Here is a 17,998-nt window from a genome sequence, read left to right as displayed (position 1 = left end):
ATAGCACAGCACAATCAGCTTTCCCTACATCCATGCCGTGCCACACGAGGGCTTTTTGAGGACTTTAAAAAAAGGTGATTGTTATTGTGAAAATGTGCAGGAATGTTCTAGTAATCTATTGTCACAATCACTGATTTCCCAGCTTTCATTTTAAAAAAAAGTAAGCCCTTTCCCCTTGCAGATTCATAAGGGAAAGCTCCAGCTCCCATCTGATTGTCACATTTGAGCATGGTGAGCTCGACTGTTGAACACTTTCAATGTTAAATTCATGGTACCCATAATATGTAATGGAGTGCACTCTCCCATACTCTGAACTTGTGCTGCATTATGGCTTATCCTATATGGGAAGAGCCATGCTTCTTCTAAGCCCCCCTCCCCTACACATTCTCAAATCTGGAAATAGCCCTTGCATGCACCTTTTGCTAGTGGTGAAGACCCAGAGTCCAGCTGTAACAATACTTCTGATTGGCATGATTACAGACTGGAACACTTAGTAAGCAGCTGAGCTACCCATCAGGAAGGGGCACTACCGTGAATAGAATTTCTAAGACTACTTTGGCTGAGACCAGAATAGAACATCAGGAACGTATCCCTAATATGCCCTAATTTGCAGCATATAAATAGCTAACTGACCTGAATTTAACAAGGCACAGACACTATTTTTTCCCTGGGTAATGTCAATGGCATTTTGCCCATCCAAATGAAAGCTACAACAGCACTGATTTTTGACATCTTAAAGGGGGGGGGGAGAAAGAGAGTAAAATGATCTATCTAGTACACCCTTCTTCTGAAAAGCTCAGGAGAGAGTGCAAGGTTCTCCCTCATTTTGCCTCACAATACCCTGTAAGGTGGGTTTGGCTGAGAGAGCGATTGGTCCCAGCTATCTTAATCACAAAATAGTATAATATTAACTGTGTGCTGTCAAGTCACAAGCAACTCATGGTGACCCCAGGCCCATGGGGCTTTCAAGGCAAGAGATGAGCAGAGGTGATGGGAATAAAGGAATGGGGGAGTTTTACTTCTGTTTTCCTATTCTAATTTTGTTTCCTTGGAAGATTAACTATGAGCCCTTTTACCAGGCATATATTTGTTACCTGACTGCAGCTATCATGTTCAGGTATCTGTGGATATATCAGTCAGAGGCATGGGCAGGAGAGGTGTGGTCAGAAAGCTGTGAGTGTGGCACACCTAATGGTGTGTGTGTGTGTGTGTGTGTGTGTGTGTGGAACAAGCCTCTAAATTCCCCTGAGGAACAGCACTACAGATGCTTCTTTCTCAATGCTCAATTAAGGGCCATTATGACAGAAGCCATTACAATATGTCATCTTCTGCATTCTTCTCAGGTTGCATTATTAGCTGAACTGCACATTTCCAGGTATCTGGCCGTTTTCTAACCATTTGCTAAGTTGCAGTGATACCATGGATTGGCCACAAACATTCTAACTGTGAGATGAAAAGCTCAGTAATAGAATACTGCGGAACAGTGAGGAGTGAACAATATGACACCTATTGTTATTCTATTATCATTCATAATCTAGCCACAAGCACAAAGTGGTGTTCTTCAAGAGGATTTGAAGCTTGAATATTTCCTTTGGGGATGACTGAAATATGGCTGCTGTGCTAGGAAGGAAGAAAAGTGAACCACCCAGTTCTTTCAGAGTATGAAAGGGGCATGAATGTAACAAACTTCAGCTGTAGAGCTTTGAAGTGAAGCGTGCACATTTATATACTTGAGCCTTCTACCATGTCTCGCTTAAGACACATAAACCAGTATCCTTATGTTTCAAATCAGCACAATATAATCATAATCCACCTTATGCACGTCCAAATGTTCATGTTTGCGCATTCCTAGAACTATCCCACTCACCGTTTTCTAGGGCAAAAGGGGTCACATATCACAGGAGGAGAACCCAGATGTTATGGGTTGGCAACCAACAGTCATGCTGTAATGCTACTTTTGTTAGCAGGAAAATGTACACCCATCAGATCATTTGTGGTCTTTTAGAAATTGGTGTTTGAACTACACATTGCTCTACTTTTGCCCCATTAACCTAATTAACTGTATATCCACAAATTTTAACGACTTGCTGAACACACACACAAAAGCATGCTGATCCCCTCCTGTGGAAGCAACCCAACCCCCCCCCTTTCGTTTTCTCAGCGCAAGAAGTAAGCAGTGAGAACAGGGCAGCGGCCTCCTGAATGCATTTAGAAACTGCACATTATTACCTACAGATGCCAGATACCCATCAGCTGTTGAACACAGCCTGTGGGTCATTTCCAATGTAACCTTTTGCAAGTTTAAGCTTATTGAATTCACATAACTGTTCTCTGGAGCACAAAAATAAAAGAAATCTTGTTTTACATCTAGCCTGATTGCTTTTCTCCCTCTTTTGCAACAAAGAAAGCAAGGGAAGGCTCTGATCATTAGAAATTACTAACAGCTCAGCCTTCCCCAGCTCCAAACCCAGTGTGCCACAGAGGCCCAAGCCTCTCCTGCAACTCTGGCTCTCCGATTCCAGCACTTAGCTACATAGCAACAGGGCAGCCTAAGGCCACAGTTCAGACCATCCATGTTGACAAGCACCGTGTCAACTTTGCTCACTGCCTTTCCTTAATCCCTCTTTGTTGGTTGTCATTCCCTCCGCAGGGGCAAGCAGGCCAGGGGCTATCCAAACAAATCGGTGTCGTTTCAGAGGTTGTGTGTGTGTCTTTGTAGACAGACAGTGAGAAAGAGAGCTTTTTGCATTTCGACAGCTGGAACAATAATCTAGATCAGTAGTAGGGTTGCCAGGTCCCTCTTTGCCACCGGCGGGATGTTTTTGGGTCAGAGTCTGAGGAGGGCGGGGTTTGGAGAAGGTAGGGACTTCAATTGCCAAAGCGGCCATTTTCTCCCGGTCAACTGATCTCTATCGGCTGGAAATCAGTTGTAATAGCAGGAGATCCACTAGTACCTGGAGGTTGGTAACCCTAATCAGCAGTGATATATCAATTAATGTATCATTAAAATGTATCAACTCAATTAAAACAGAGTCAGCAGCCAGTCCGTGAGAAATCAGGGACCAGTGCAGGAGCAGCCACTTGGAGAAGTCTGACTGATCAGGAATCACTGAATTAAACTGTAGTTCTTTGAGCTCAATGAAAAAACAAGCTTTCAGTTTGTGCCCGGAGTGGGGACCAGCCCATGAGGGGAGGGATGACCCTAGGGTTGCCAGGTCCCTCTTGCCACCAGCGGGAGGTTCTTGGGGCGGAGCCTGAGGAGGGTGGGGTTTGGGGAGAGGAGGGACTTCAATGCCATGGAGTCCAATGGCCAAAGCGGCCATTTTCTCCAGGTGAACTGATCTCTGTTGGCTGGAGATCAGTTGTAAAAGCAGGAGATCTCCAGCTAGTACTTAGAGGTTACCACCTAAGCAACTTATTTTTGCCCGGCAACCCGATAGTGCCGGCGTTGTGAACTCCGATACATCAGCATTGCTCTGCTTCACACTGCTTCACTTTGCTTTCGTGCAAGAATTCTTCCTCAGGGAGAGGTTGACTCCCTTCTCCTCCCTCAGTGAACTTTTCCTCTCGAAATTACGGAGGTTCTTGTTGCGTTTAATAGTTATATAATTGGCATGAATATAATGCCTTACTAGAAGTAGTCTTGTTTTTCTGTTGGGAATTTGTTTGGCTGTATTATTTAGTAGCTCAGTAGAAATTATTGTTAAGTATTAGTACATGTAATAAACTCTTTGAAAACGGACCTTTGAAATTGACAATTGTAAACTGATTGATGGTATTGAGCCTGCATGCTGTTTATTTTGCTTTAGCAGTACCTGGAGGTTGGCAACCCTAGATGACACAGAGGAGGAACCAGGCCACAACTTTATTGTTTACAGGTTCCTCAGGCCTTGGCGCAGCATAGAATGGGGACAATGGGTGCGGTTGACAGCCCGACTGCTGTCAGCACCTTCCCCATCCCACCCGTTGGGGTAGTTGAGGGCAGAGGGCTGATATCAGGGCTGGAAGCAGCGGAAACCACTATTCCTAGCCATCACCATCCACCTGGGGGTGTGGCCAATGTGTCAGCCCTAAGGTTGGCTGTCTTGCAACTTGCCCCATCCCTGAGACCCTTAAATGGATTTTGGTCATGCAGGAAGTCCATGCTGCACAACCTCAGCCAGGGCCTGACTCCAACAAACAGTTGGGACAGTTATGCTCTTTAAATAGTGCAAGCCAGCATACATAGTAAATATATCCTTTGCTTTGTGGAAGGTGAAAACCCCAGGGTCTATTAGCCAATTAGCTCTAGGTAAAATCCTTTCCCAGCCCTGTTAACCAGCAACCACCCAGCAGTCATAGCAAAGAATTAGTCACACTGGAAATAAACTATAAGAGAGGGTTTCCAACCTCCAGGTAATAGCTGGAGATCTCCCGCTCTTACAACTGATCTCCAGCTGATAGAGATCAGATCACCTGGAGAAAATGGCCACTTTGGCAATTGGACTCAATGGCATTGAAGTCCCTCCCCGCCCCAAGCCAGGGGTGGGCCCAACTGCCCCAAATCATCCTTGCTTCCCCCCTCCATTCAGCCCCCCCAGCCCCCCAGTCTTTCCACACCAGCCGCAAGTCCATCCATTCTCACTGGTTTAAGCCCATAAAGAGCTTTCTCGAGCTGCTTTGCTTTAGACTGTAATATTGTAACCGCACATCTCAAATAGATTTTTACTTCATATTAATGTTCTACTTCAGGAAACAGGTTCTGCTATGAACACACAATTATTTGCTAGACGCATAATGTCTAAATGTTACTGCACACAATTTTTCAGGTGGTTTTATTACCTTTCCTGGCTCCTATTTTTAAAATGGATCAGGATCAATATCGCTAAGAGGATGATTCATGACTGCAAGCTCGAGTGGGCATCATTTAGCATCCAAAGGGATTTACGCCTGTCTTGCCTAACAGCTTAATCTTCGGGTTGCTAAGAACGTGGCTCGGGGGGTCCTGCTGTGGTTCCTTTGCTTACCCCTTCACAGTTTTCCACTACAATGCTGGAGAATACAAGTGGACTGTAGTCCCATCAAAGGACGCAGGGGAACTTCTAGTTTGGGAAAGATTTGTTAATCCTACAACTTTGCTTTGCCTGTGTTCATGCAAGCAGTTTGGGCTATTTATTTTGCTTTTAATTAAACATGCTTACCGGGAGGTGATCTAATTCCTGTGGTGGACTGGCCATAATCTCACTCTTTCACTGGAATGGGGATGTATATTCCCATTTTGTGTGATCCACCCCAATTTGTTAGGAGAGTTGTCTTCTGTGCATATTGGCCTCCACATGGCGCATGCCTGTCAACATTATATGAGGCGTGTGGTGGAAGAGGTGATGGTGTGTCCACTTCTCCACTTTACAAATTGGACTGCCGTCTGGTCCCAGAGTGGTTATTCCAATAGCCAACCGGGTGGTTCTAGTGCTTTAAAGAACTACTTGGGCAAAAAAAGAAAAAAAAATCACAGCCCTGTTAAAATGAAAAAATATTTATGTACTGCTTAAAAACAAGACAACCAGGAGTCGAAGCATATCATGGTCACCTGTTTTCATGTTTTGTACTCAAACAAAGTAAGCAAAACACAAATAGGAAAATTAACTTTTTACTTAAATAGTCCTGAACAGATTTGTTACAGCAAGTCTTCACTGTTGCTTCACTGTTCTTTTGGAATACCAAATGTCTTTTGCATTGACCAAGGACTTCCAGGCATGGGACTTATAATACCCTTGTTCTGATGTTTAAAAAAGAAGCCAATGGTGATTTAATGTCACAATAATGGCCTAATTTCAGAAGGGTGGCAGTGTTAAATCCTGTGGCACCTTAAAGACTAAATTTATTGTGCCATACCCTTTTGTGGGATTATTTGTAAATGAAAACATTTATATGCTACTTCTCCACCTCCCCAAATATGGAGGCTCAAGGGCTGCTTGAGCTCTCTTTGTCAGATGCAGAAAGAGAATTGTCTGCCATTAAGGTTTTTTACCCAGAGAGAAAAAAATGTGAATAGATTAAGGGGCGTGGTTTGAAACATTTCCACAAACCTGTAAAAGCATAGTTAAGGACAGCCCGATGTATGCCTACTTGACAACTTGTCCCTGTGGGACCTACTTTTGTACAAACTTATAAAGGATTGCACTGTAAATTCTCATTATATAGAACTGACTAAGGAAGCTGTTTTGGTATAGATATTGGTTATGTAACCTGAATCACTCCCAGAAAGCCGGTAAAATTACTGGATTTATGTCATGTGTTCTGTTGAAATCATTACAGTGGAACTCACTTGCATCCAATTATTGCAACCTTAAAGACCTATTCAAAGCAATGAAAAAACAACAACATATTGTTGGGGGGGATCCTGTTTAGCCATCTTGTACAGGCATTGGCTTGGCAAGACATGGTCTTTACCCCTTGATTTTGCTACGTATTATTTATTATTAGGTATATGGATATATGTATCATTTGGTGATGGAAAATGCTGTCAAGTTGCAGCCGATTTACTGTGACCTCATAGTGTTTTCAGGGGAAATATTCAGAAGTGGTTTGCCATTTGTCTCTGTGTAGCAACCTGGACTTCCTTGGTGCTCTCCCATCCAAGTACTAACCAGTATTAACTAAGCACTATTTAGTTTCTGAGATCTGATGAGATCAGGCTAGCCTGGGTCATCAAGGTCAGGGCATGTGTTGTTTGCATCATCTGAACACAAAAGTAGGGGAAGGCAATCAGCATTCCATCCCCCCACCACAAACTGATTCTATACTTGTGATGTGTTGATTGGCCCAACAGGTGAACAAGACTCAAGTTGGATGCTTATTAAATTGATAGTAGGACTGTAACACAAGGAGGGATCCTTGTTCTTGAACAATATGGCAGGTAAATGACTGGCTTCTTGTCAAAAGCAGAGCATCCCTGCAGCTACCTGGGGTTTGGATCCACTGTAGTAAGAGACAAGTCTACAAAGACCCCACCCATGGTGAGGACTGCACAAATTGCCCCATAGTGTGAACATGCTATATCTGAAACTGCCTTATACTGAACCAGACCATTGATCCATCAAGATCAGTATTGTCTAGTCAAATTGGCAGCAGTTCTCCAGAGTCTCAGGTTGAGGTCTTTCATATTACCTACTTCCAGATCCTTTTAACTGGAGATGCCAGGGATTGAACCTGGGACCTTCTGTATGCCAAATGGATGCTCTGTCACTGAGCTAAAGGTGAAGGTAGTCCCCTGTGCAAGCACCGGATCTTTACTGACCCATGGGGTAACGTCACATCATGACGTTTACTAGGCAGACTATCTTTATGGGGTGGTTTGCATTGCCTTCCCCAGTCGTCTACACTTTACCCCCAGCAGTCTGGGTACTCATTTTACCAACCTCGGAAGGATGGAAGGCTGAGTCAGCCTTGAGCTGGCTACCTGAAACTGCCTTCTGTCAGGATCGAACTCAGGTCAGGGTTTTTGACAGCAGTACTGCAGCTTACCACTCTGTGCCACAGGGCTCTTGTCACTGAGCTACAGCCCCTGAATGTGTCCCCTTCAGAAAATACCAGGGAGGCAGCAGCCAGTCATAACTGAACCCGTAACTGAATCCATTGCTGCACTGTATGAGCCTAAGAATCAACACTGCAGCAGAAATTTAATTATAGTGGCTATAGGTAGCACTCTTTCTTGGATGCGGCTAATGCGGGGCTATAGTAAAACTTGGTTGCTAGCTGGGGCCATATTCCCAGGTGGGGATTCAGAAAGGGGAATAGGAATTTCCTCGTAACTGGCAGAAACATCTAGTACTTCCTCGCCAAGCCCAAGGGTCTATGTGTATTTTGGTGTCTATGAACTGCCACTGTTGGAAATACGTTGCATGCATCTTTGAATCATCAGTAATGTGTGACACACATGTGGCTGCCCAGAACATCATATGAATATAAGGTCACAAAAAACCCCAAGACGGCATTGTTTCTACTTTTCATATGTTTTATTATAAAGAAAGGTAAGATAAGCATTGTGAGCCAAATGTGCAGGTACTGTAAAACAGCACCATGAAGAAAATAAAAATAATAATTAAAAAAAACACATGGAAAATGCACTTTTCATAAACTGTAATTCTGCTTTCTAATTTTTTCATAAATAGACAAAAATCCTTGTCAGCAATTTTAAATAGATGGACATATGGCTGAAAAAAATATAATAATGCCATATAACATGGATATAAATTGTCCATTTCTTGCTGTACAAATAATAGAAACAAGTTTGGCAGGGTTTCTTTTTATACACATCTCCATTCTATGTATAACTAAAAAATGTGCTACAATTAATATAAAATGCTTTTACTATAAAGTAAACTACTAATTTTTTTCCACAAAAAATCTTAAAGATGTCTTTAGCACAGTTCTAAAACATTTAGTAAGCTACTTACAACTATCCAACAAATTATATATTTTTTTCATGGTTTTTTTTCACATTGTTTCGCTCTCCTATTTGCACTTCTGCTTCCCATCTGCTCCATCCTTCTAACAATAGTTTTTATTTTTAATTTTTTTTCCGCCAGACATCCAAGGCCTTTTGCATGTACAATATTCACACAGACTTCACATTTGTCTCGCACAAAGTTTAGTGCCGTTAGCAAGTCAAAAGAGTGCTGCCTCCTCCTCCTCCTCCTGCTGCTGCTGAGCCAAGCCTAATGCCTTTCAGCACTGTGCCCAGGTCTGTGCTGAATCTAAAAAGCAGTTCGCTAGGAAAATGGTCCATAGCTAAGCTGGTGGCAAGCAGAGAAAGGAGTGCGCGGGGTGGTGTGGAGTGTGTATGCGTGTGTGTGTGTGGGGGGCAGTCCTGTCAATTTTGTTCTTCATGATTTATGCATGGTTGGCTTCCATTTACAGTAGACTTCTGAGAAGAAAGAGAAAGAAAGAGAAGAGGAGGGATGAGAAGAAGAGAAGGAAAGAAAAAGGCTGCTCTCCAAGCCAGGATATGTAGGCAAAGGCCAGGTGCTCTCTTGCCTGGGTGACCTGCTTGAGCCTCATCTGGGTATCCTGTATCACAGACCCTCTTAAATGTCCTTCCTTTTCACCTTTGCAGAAGGGAGATGTCCGGGTTTAAGTGAGGTAGAGCGACTTGTCCCTTGGCAGCATGCTGTAAGAGAAAGGAAAGGAAGGTTCAAGTGAGAGAGTGATTAGGAATTGAAAAGGACAATAAAACAAGCACCGAGCCAGCAGCAAGTCAAGAATGTTGCAAACTGAATTTTAATAATACTTTTTGGTAGTGACACCCAAGCAATTAATACTTGCACACTGCGAAGAGACCAGTGAGAAACTTTAAAAGCAATTTTTAAAATTTATAATGGCTTATGTTCCAAGGTGTGAACTGCTGCCAGTAAAATTGCCATTGGCTACAATAGGAAGTAGGCTTTACAATATTTTGGAAGAATGAAGCTTTTTAAAAGTTGGCTTTTCAATTAATCGAGAGGCAGACACATTTTGTATTTGCCGATTCTGTACCATAACCTTTCCTTGTTAAAAGTCTTTCACCCACTGATTGTTTCAACCTTTGTCAGATGATGAATAGGCAAAGTAACAAAAAAGAAGTCCAAATTCAGAAATGCCAGAAAGAATGAAAAATGCCGGTGAATTAACTGGCGTATTCATAAAAGCACATTAATACTACAGTATAATACAATATATCTCAGATTTTTCCAACAGTAGATTAGTTCTGATCTTTTTCAACATCCTTCCTTCTTAATAAAGTGGCAAAAGAGTTAATCCATTCTTCTCAGAAATGATATGAAGTCAAATACATGTTCAGTGCTTGGCCTTGGCTTTAGTTCAGCTGGTTAGGAGGAGGACATATGAAGCGAACGCATGCACAAATGAAGCTGCCTTATATTGAATCAGACCAGTAACCTTTCAAAGTCAGTGTTGTCTCCTCTGATTGGCCACAACCATCCAGGTTCTTAAGAAGAGGTTTTCACATCACCTACTACCTGATCCTTTTTTATGGATATAAGCTGGTTATTGAACCTTGGAACTACTGCATGCAGTGGATGCTCTGCTACTGAGTCATGGCCCCTCCCCTTCATTTCTGTCATTTATATATTATTGTTGCTTTTGCCACTATTGATATTACAACAGCCAATAGCAAAATGCTATTTATAAGACAGCTGGGATGTTAGTGTAGAGCGGGCCTGAAGACAGCAGAGGATTGTGAGTTCTCCGTACACAGTCACACCTTGTAGTCCTTATGAGGCATGTGAAGTGAAGATAAGACCATCCACCCCCAGAGGACAATGAGCATCTTTTGTCTTCACCTCAACACTGCCCCCCCACTCTGCCCCATGTAGTGCTGTAACTTTAGCTTACAAATGAATGGCAGTTGCACACTTATATGGAACAAAGCAAAAGGGGCAGGAACTCACTCACACAACCAAGCTAAGCAAATTCCCTTGGGAGGTTACCCTTTTGACCCAATATTTGGGTCATGGGACAGGCTTAAAAATATGGTGGCCTCAGCCCCCTCCACCCACCCCCATGTGTAAAAAACCCTAGCTTTCCCCTGAGGATTTGGAAACACTGAACCAAACCTCTCCTATGAAATACTTTTGGAAATGAGTGAGATACGTTTTGAGATGATAAGATTCTCAAAATGCTTTCAAAGAACTCTACAGTGGAAAGATTTTTACTCCATAAGCACGAGAAAGATGCTGATCTGCAATTTTAGTGTGCGCCTCTGTATAATCTAACCAATTTATTATTACACAACTGAAAATGGAATATAACCAACACTCTGGGCAGAAAATTAAAATGGCACCTCTTCTGCTTCCTACCTCTTAGACATTCTAGACTCCTAATGGGCTGCTGCAGCTCAGCCTACTCAGGCCTTACTAATGAGTTCCAGGCCCTACAAATTCTCAACAGCCTTGTCACACTGCAACATCTGTACTATGCCTTGAGTCTAAGGTGGACTATAAATGAAGTACCTAACATTTCCTGCTTTTCACCGTGGCTTAAAGCAGCTAGCCAAAACAGTGCTGTCCAAGCTCTGAAACCGCTGCAATTAAAAATGCCCATAAAATATAAACAAATATTATGCACTTAACAACCAATATGGCTGGAATGGGCAGAGGTGCAGATTTCTTATGGCAGGTCCACTGTGTAGACCAGACTGGATATGATGATGGTAGGCTTGCTTTGTTTAAATCTGGGTCTTCTCCACATACAAAATGGGCAGAGAGAGGGACCTGATTCTCAGAGCACAAAGAGCTCATGGATTCATGATAATTCCTTAGGGTTGCCAACCTCCAGGTACTACTGGAAATCACAAGCACTTATGGCAAAAAAATATATTCCTGTCAGAGGCTGCCTGACAACAGATTCAGACTCTGAGACCAGATCCAGGGACAGTCCTCCTTCCCCACCCACACTGACAGAGAAAACAGCTGATGACAATGTATTGCCAAGACATACCGTAAAGTCACCGGCTACAGAGCAGCCTAAAGAAGACCAGACGCCGGCCGACCCAGGAACATCAAGGAAGCTGCCCAGGGAGCCGGGAGACCATGAGGAACAGATGTCTCCTGGGACTCGTCGAAGGAAAATGGGCCGGGTCCTGGCAGAACAACGCCAGCGTTCAGCCAGGTTGGAACAACAAAGAAGGAACCGAGACAGCCATGAAGATAGTGAGTGAGTCTTTACAGAAGCTGCCTCCCCCAGAAAGCTGCAAGTATTTAGGAAGGCTGAGCCAGCAGAATCTGTGGAAGCAACGCGTGGCGAACCTGCGGCACTCCACTCTGGCTGACGCTGTATCGACTCGGACTGCTTTCTCAACCCTGAATTCTTCTGGACTCCCTGCCTGACCTTGGACCGGCCCGACCCTGACTCTGCCTTTCGCTCTGACGGATTGCCTTTCACCCTGACTGACCTTGGACTGTTACTGGACTGCGTGATTACTCCCATTCCCAATTAATACAGCTGCCAGCTGTAGAAGCCTCGGCTTCAGAAACCCCAGCCTGTTGCCCCGCCTGCTGCAGGCCTCTTCAGAGCACCGTGCTGCTACAGGAGCACCCCGCCCTAGTGGGCCAGCACAATTCCAGACGAAAATATGCTGTTAAATATATTCAAGAAATCAAGTGCACATACATTAATTAGTACAAATTACAGATTACAATTGATGCAATGACATGCAGTACACGTGTAGAATCCAATTGGAAATGCATCAACTCGTTCTTGAGACTCTAGGTCCTTAAAGGTGCATAAGACTCTGAGTCCTGTGAGCTGCGTGGGTAAAAGCCAAAATAGGTCTCCGGTAAATGTCCTATTTCGCAAGCCGCTTTCTCATCATTGGCAGTCCCCAGAAGCTGATTCAATCAGAACATATGTTCCCAATTGCAGGCACATAGCCTTCCTGTAAGCCTGGATGGCGAATCTGCGTCATCGTTGATGCATTTCCAAATGGATTCTACACGTGTACTGCATGTCATTGCATCAATTGTAATCTGTAATTTGTACTAATTAATGTATGTGCACTTGATTTCTTGAATATATTTAACAGCATATTTTCGTCTGGAATTTTTTTTTTTGCCATAAGTGCTTGTGATTTCCAGTAGCTTTTGCTTGGGGCACTAGATACAATTTTGATTGCCAAAACCTCCAGGTACTAGCTAGAGATCTCCTGCTATTACAACTGATCTCCAGCCGATAGAGATCAGTTCACCTGGAGAAAATGGCCGTTTTGACAATTGGACTCTATGGCATTGAAGTCCCTCCCCAAACCCTGCACTCCTCAGGCCCTGCCCCAAAAACCTTCTGCCGGTGGTGAGGAGGGACCTGGCAGCCCTATAATTCCTGCTCCTGCCCCGCACACACCTGCAGCTGATCTCTCCCCAGTCTGTCCTTCCAGGTCCTTTTCTCCTCTGTCAGTTTCCAGCTGGGGGGAAAAAGCTCTTGTGGGGAAGAAGGTATGGGAAAGTAAGTGATGGAAACAGGGAGGGGTCAGACACTTGTCACTCTTACTGGAACAGACACCTCCCTCCTCCCTTTATAGGTGCTTGGAGAAGTCATGGGGCTAAGAATGGCTGGCTACTGTCATGCCAAGTTTGGCTGCCTGTTGTGGATTGACTACCCTTTTCTACATTGTGCCCTGGGAATTTTGGAAAGGCAGGAGCAGCAGTGGTAATGTATTGAAAGCACTAATACGTCTGTTTGCAAAAGATGCTGGCACTGTATCAATTCCCTCTTATAATCTCCTTATTTGTACTTTTTTATAATCTGCATTTAAAACACTCCATCTTCCAACCTTCAGCAAAGATTTAATATGAACATAAAGTAGCAACATCTTCTAGTAGCAAAACTTCATTAATTTTACAAACGACTCTCCCGAACACATTCCGGGTAATACTATAAATAATTTAATCTAAACTAAGTGCAATCGCCATGTTTTATCTCTGCTTTTTTATGGTGTTTGTTCACTTACTCAAGTGATTTGGAAGACTGGGTAATTTGGAAGGCATCTTTCAGTCTCCTACATGAATTAGCGCAGTCTGTTTTTGTTTGGACAAACTGATGGTCTGCAAGTCAGCAGGTCTTGCATGATTTGCTTTGCAGACTAATGCTCTGATGTTCAGGCTACTTATGCCAGAGTGCTCCCATGACCACTTTGGTCTAAAAGGTTTAAAGAACATAGTTACAAACTTTGATTAAGATGCCCAGAGAGCTGAACATACATGATAGCAAGGAAGAGTAAACAGCAATTAGCAGGGAGGATGTGACAAACCTGCCAATCATTCAGTAGTCTAATAAATAGAGAAGAAAAGAATAAACGGTTTTCTGTTGTAAAAAAGAAAAGGTGCAAGTACTCATGTATAAGGCTGCACTGATTTCCACCAATTTCCAGTGTGATCTAGTGGTTAAGAGCCAGTGTCGTGTAGTGGTTAAGAGCGGTGGTTTGGAGCGGTGGAGTCTGATCCGGAGAACCAGGTTTGATTCCCCACTCCTCCACATGAGCGGTGGAGGCTAATCTGGGGAACTGGATTTGTTTACCCACTCCTACACCTGAAGCCAGCTGGGTGACTTTGGGCTAGTCACACTCTCTCAGCCCCACCCACCTCACAGAGTGTCTGTTGTGGGGAGGGGAAGTGAAGGTGATTGTATGCCGGTTTGAGTCTCCCTTAAGTGGTAGAGAAAGTCGGCATATAAAAACCAACTCTTCTTCTTCCCCCTCAGGATTTGGGAGCCTCGCCCCAAAGGTGCTGGTACTCTGTACCGGTGAGTACCCCCACAAAAAAGCTCTGTCCCTTTAAGAGAAGAATATCTGTAGTCCAGATGATTATCACAGGCGAGTAAATTCTTGTAACAATGCAGATATTAACAGCCTCGATCTTAAGATTTTCTAGTGCACTTCATTGTTTTGTATGGGGCCCTGATGATACGGAAACTGAAATTGTAATCTGATGGGATGCTGTGGGGTTGGCTATAAGAAAACTGCATTGTATTTTATTTACCTATTAATTAAAATACTTATATCCCAAATTCCCATTTTTCATAGTGGATCAAAGCAGCTGGCAAAACAGTGCTGGCCAAGCACTGACAAAGCAGCTATAAAACATAAACATAAAATGGCCATACCAAAATGATTTGTACTAAACAACCAATATGGCTGAAGCAGGAACAGGTAAAGATTTATTATGGCAGGTGTATTGTGTAGATCAACTATTAAGCTCCAAGAAATCCACAACACTGAAGTATATGGATGATTATTTAAATCCAATTTATAATTGACCTTGGGCACACCTCTGTTTCACACATCATGTTGCAGCAAACCTGATATTTGCCAGGGAACCACAGCCAATCCTGGCTTCCTTACATGTACCCATAGAGAGCCAGTGTGGTGTAGTGATTACAAGTGTTGGACTAGTATCTGGGAGACCCGAGTTTGAATTCCCACTCGTGTCATGGAAGCTCACTAGGTGACCTTGGGCAAGTCACTATCTCAGCCTAACCTACCTCACAGGGTAGGTTGTGAGGATAAAATGGAGGAAAGGAGAATGCTGTAAGCTGTTTTGGGTCCCCATTGGGGAGAAAGGTGGGGTACAAATGAATCAAATAAATAAGAATAAAGAGATACCCATATGATACATCTGTCTGCAAATGTGATCACCTTCACATGGTACAGTTGAAGGTGCACACAAATCATTTTAGGTACAGACCTACAAAAACCACACTGTGTTAAGTGTCCATAAGCCTCTATCCCTACAAAGTTCGATGACATACGCACTGCTCTGTGACAAAATACAGAAGGCAATCCAGTTGGGAAGTATGCAGACCTCAATGAGTTTATCAAGTGCAGGTGGCAGCACTTTCTTCCCATTGTCATGGATATTGCCAGGAATACAGGGGAACAGTTGCTGGACTTGACCAAAAGATCGTAGAAGATATTTCTGTGCACATAAACAGAACTAGCCTGGCCTTCCAGCTAAACATGCCAACAAGGGAGAGACCCAGAATAGAGATATACGAGAAACAAAGTAGTAACCCAATTATATGGCTTTGTGTAGATTAGAGGTTGCCGGACTCATATCAACAAATATTATTTGTTGAGGCCCAGGTGCAGAGAGCTTCTGAGAATGGCAAGAATGTCCAGCTTCAGAGAAGTGAAGATACCGGTATGCTAAAAAGACAGAGTGTATTGGTTGAGGCCAAAAGATACTCATAAGAATGAGAAACTTGTATCATTATTTTTAAATAGACTTTAAAATAAAAAGTAGCCAGAATGAACTGTTTTCATATATTTTAAGAAGACATTTCAAGTATAGATAACCTGGTACAAGATAATTTGTTAGCCACGAATATGCACCCTTATCAATTGTTAAACATCCTATAAATATGGTAAGTTCAACTGATGGAAAGCGTCTTCTCAGAAGGGGCTCCTTGCTTGTGACTTGATTATCTTAATGGTGAGATACTTTCATGGACTAGTGTAATTGCTCTCCTTTAATTACCTGTGTAAGAATGATGGATGGTATAATTTTCTGTTGATTTAATCAATGTTAATAATGTAATAGTTATATTTCAAAATGGAAGCAGAGATTCTCTAACAGTATTACTTGTGTACAGTACCCGTAATAGACCTAAAGCATTATTGAGGTCTGGCCAGGAATTAAATCACTGAATCCTTCCCCTCGTCCTATCTCATTGTTGTCTTCCTTGTCTCAAATTTTTACGTTGTAAGTTCCTTGAGGCAAGGGGTCTGTTAAGTGCCACATACACTGATATCATTATGTAAGCAATTAACTTAATAATAATTTCCAGTTTCATATAAACTTGAATTTCCTAAGAGTTACTGATGTTGACTGAGAGGTGATTCATTCAACAGAAAACATGCAGCATCAAATACTACGGGAGGACTGCGAGCAAGATGCAACTAGTTATGACATTTGACGTGGATTATCATGTATTGTGAACTAGGCCAGAATAGAAACCCAGCACATGCCCCAACATGGATGTTTGGCTACAGTGCATGAACTACTAAAGTTAGTTCACTCCTGCAATTCGCTACAATGTTTGGCTGTCCTCAGGATAATCTGCATGGTTTTACATACAGTTCTCCAGGAATAGAAGATACAACCATGAAATCTGACATTTTCACTGTGACAAAGGCATGAAATATGAGAGCTCTGAACAAGAATAGTACAGCGGCACGGTGCACACAATACTGCATCTTGCCAGAATGCTAAAGAGCTTGTGTTAGTTACTTAGAACAACTCCCTGCTCTTTCCTTTAATACTTCATGGGAGTCTACCAACATTCTTCATAATTCCACTATGGAAAAAATAAAGTGATTTTTCTATGAAGGCATACATTATTTTTGTATTAAGCTATATAATGAAGCAGCATTAGGGGAGACTTCTAATAAACGCCACCCCAGACTAAGCGGCTTATTACATAACACCTGCTTTCTGAAAGGTGCCTGAGAGTTATAGGCAGTGTTTAAAAATCAGCCCCTTTTTTTTGCTGCCGATTCAGCCACAGATAAGCAACAGAACCAACAAAAATGGACACATTTTAGAAAGTCCTGAACACTAATACCTTGCTTGAAATTGCTCATTTGCCTCCCACATGATTATAAAAATAGCATATTACACAGTCATTTTCTCCCTACTGCAAACAATTTCTTTTCCACCATAGCAAGCAGAAGTGTGTCGTTGGAAGGAGGATTCAACAAGGAGCAACAAAAGTTTAACAAGCCCTAAAAATAGATTTTGCAATTTACTTCTGTAGGCTCTAAAGGTAAAGGTCCCCTGTGCAAGCACTGTGTCATTCCTGACCCATGGGGTGATGTCACATCCTGACGTTTTCTAGGCAGACTTTTGTTTACGGGGTGGTTTGCCAGTGCCTTCCCCAGTCATCTTCCCTTTACCCCCAGCAAGCTGGGGACTCATTTTATCGACCTCGGAAGGATGGAAGGCTGAGTCAACCTTGAGCCGGCTACCTGAAACCAACTTCCGTTGGGATCGAACTCAGGTCGTGAGCAGGGCTTGGGACTGCAGTACTGCAGCTTAACACTCTGCGCCACGGGGCTGTAGGCTCTGGAACTCCCCAAATGATTTAAAAGCCACTTTCCCCTCTTAAGTAGGATGTGGAAGAGCCCCCTCCGGCAGATACACCTGTACACTAGATGCTAAGCAAACGTCTAGGGTTGTCAACCTCCAGGTACTAGCTGGAGATCTGCTAATTCAACTGATCTCCAGCCGATAGAGATCAGTTCACCTGGAGAAAATGGCTACGCTGGCAATTGGACTCTATGGCACTGAAGCCCCTCCCCTCCCCAAACCCCGCCCCCTCATGTTCCACCCCAAAAACCTACCGCCGGTGGCGAAGAGGGACTTGGCAACCCTACAAATGTTGGAGGCCTATGATATGTGTTGGAGATTACTTCAGGTTTGCTTCTAGGCACTTGCAATGACTGGTCATTTTTTGAAATCTTGCCCCC

General features: G+C 43.1%; 1 protein-coding gene across 5 annotated transcripts in view; it reads right to left on the bottom strand.

Moving 5' to 3' along the window:
• Positions 1-7,981: 7,981 nt before the first annotated feature.
• Positions 7,982-17,998, bottom strand: part of TOX2 (TOX high mobility group box family member 2) — a 286,109-nt gene continuing 276,092 nt past the window's right edge. For all 5 annotated transcript variants that reach the window (XM_056844213.1, XM_056844217.1, XM_056844214.1 and 2 more), the window contains one exon: positions 7,982-9,151. In XM_056844213.1, coding sequence (XP_056700191.1) covers positions 9,115-9,151 — 37 coding nt within the window. In that variant the 3' untranslated portion in view covers positions 7,982-9,114. The remainder of the gene's footprint in view (positions 9,152-17,998) is intronic.

This window comes from Euleptes europaea, chromosome 2, assembly GCF_029931775.1.
Source record: "Euleptes europaea isolate rEulEur1 chromosome 2, rEulEur1.hap1, whole genome shotgun sequence".
NCBI lineage: Eukaryota > Metazoa > Chordata > Lepidosauria > Squamata > Sphaerodactylidae > Euleptes > Euleptes europaea.
This window is presented reverse-complemented; position numbering and strand designations above follow the sequence as displayed.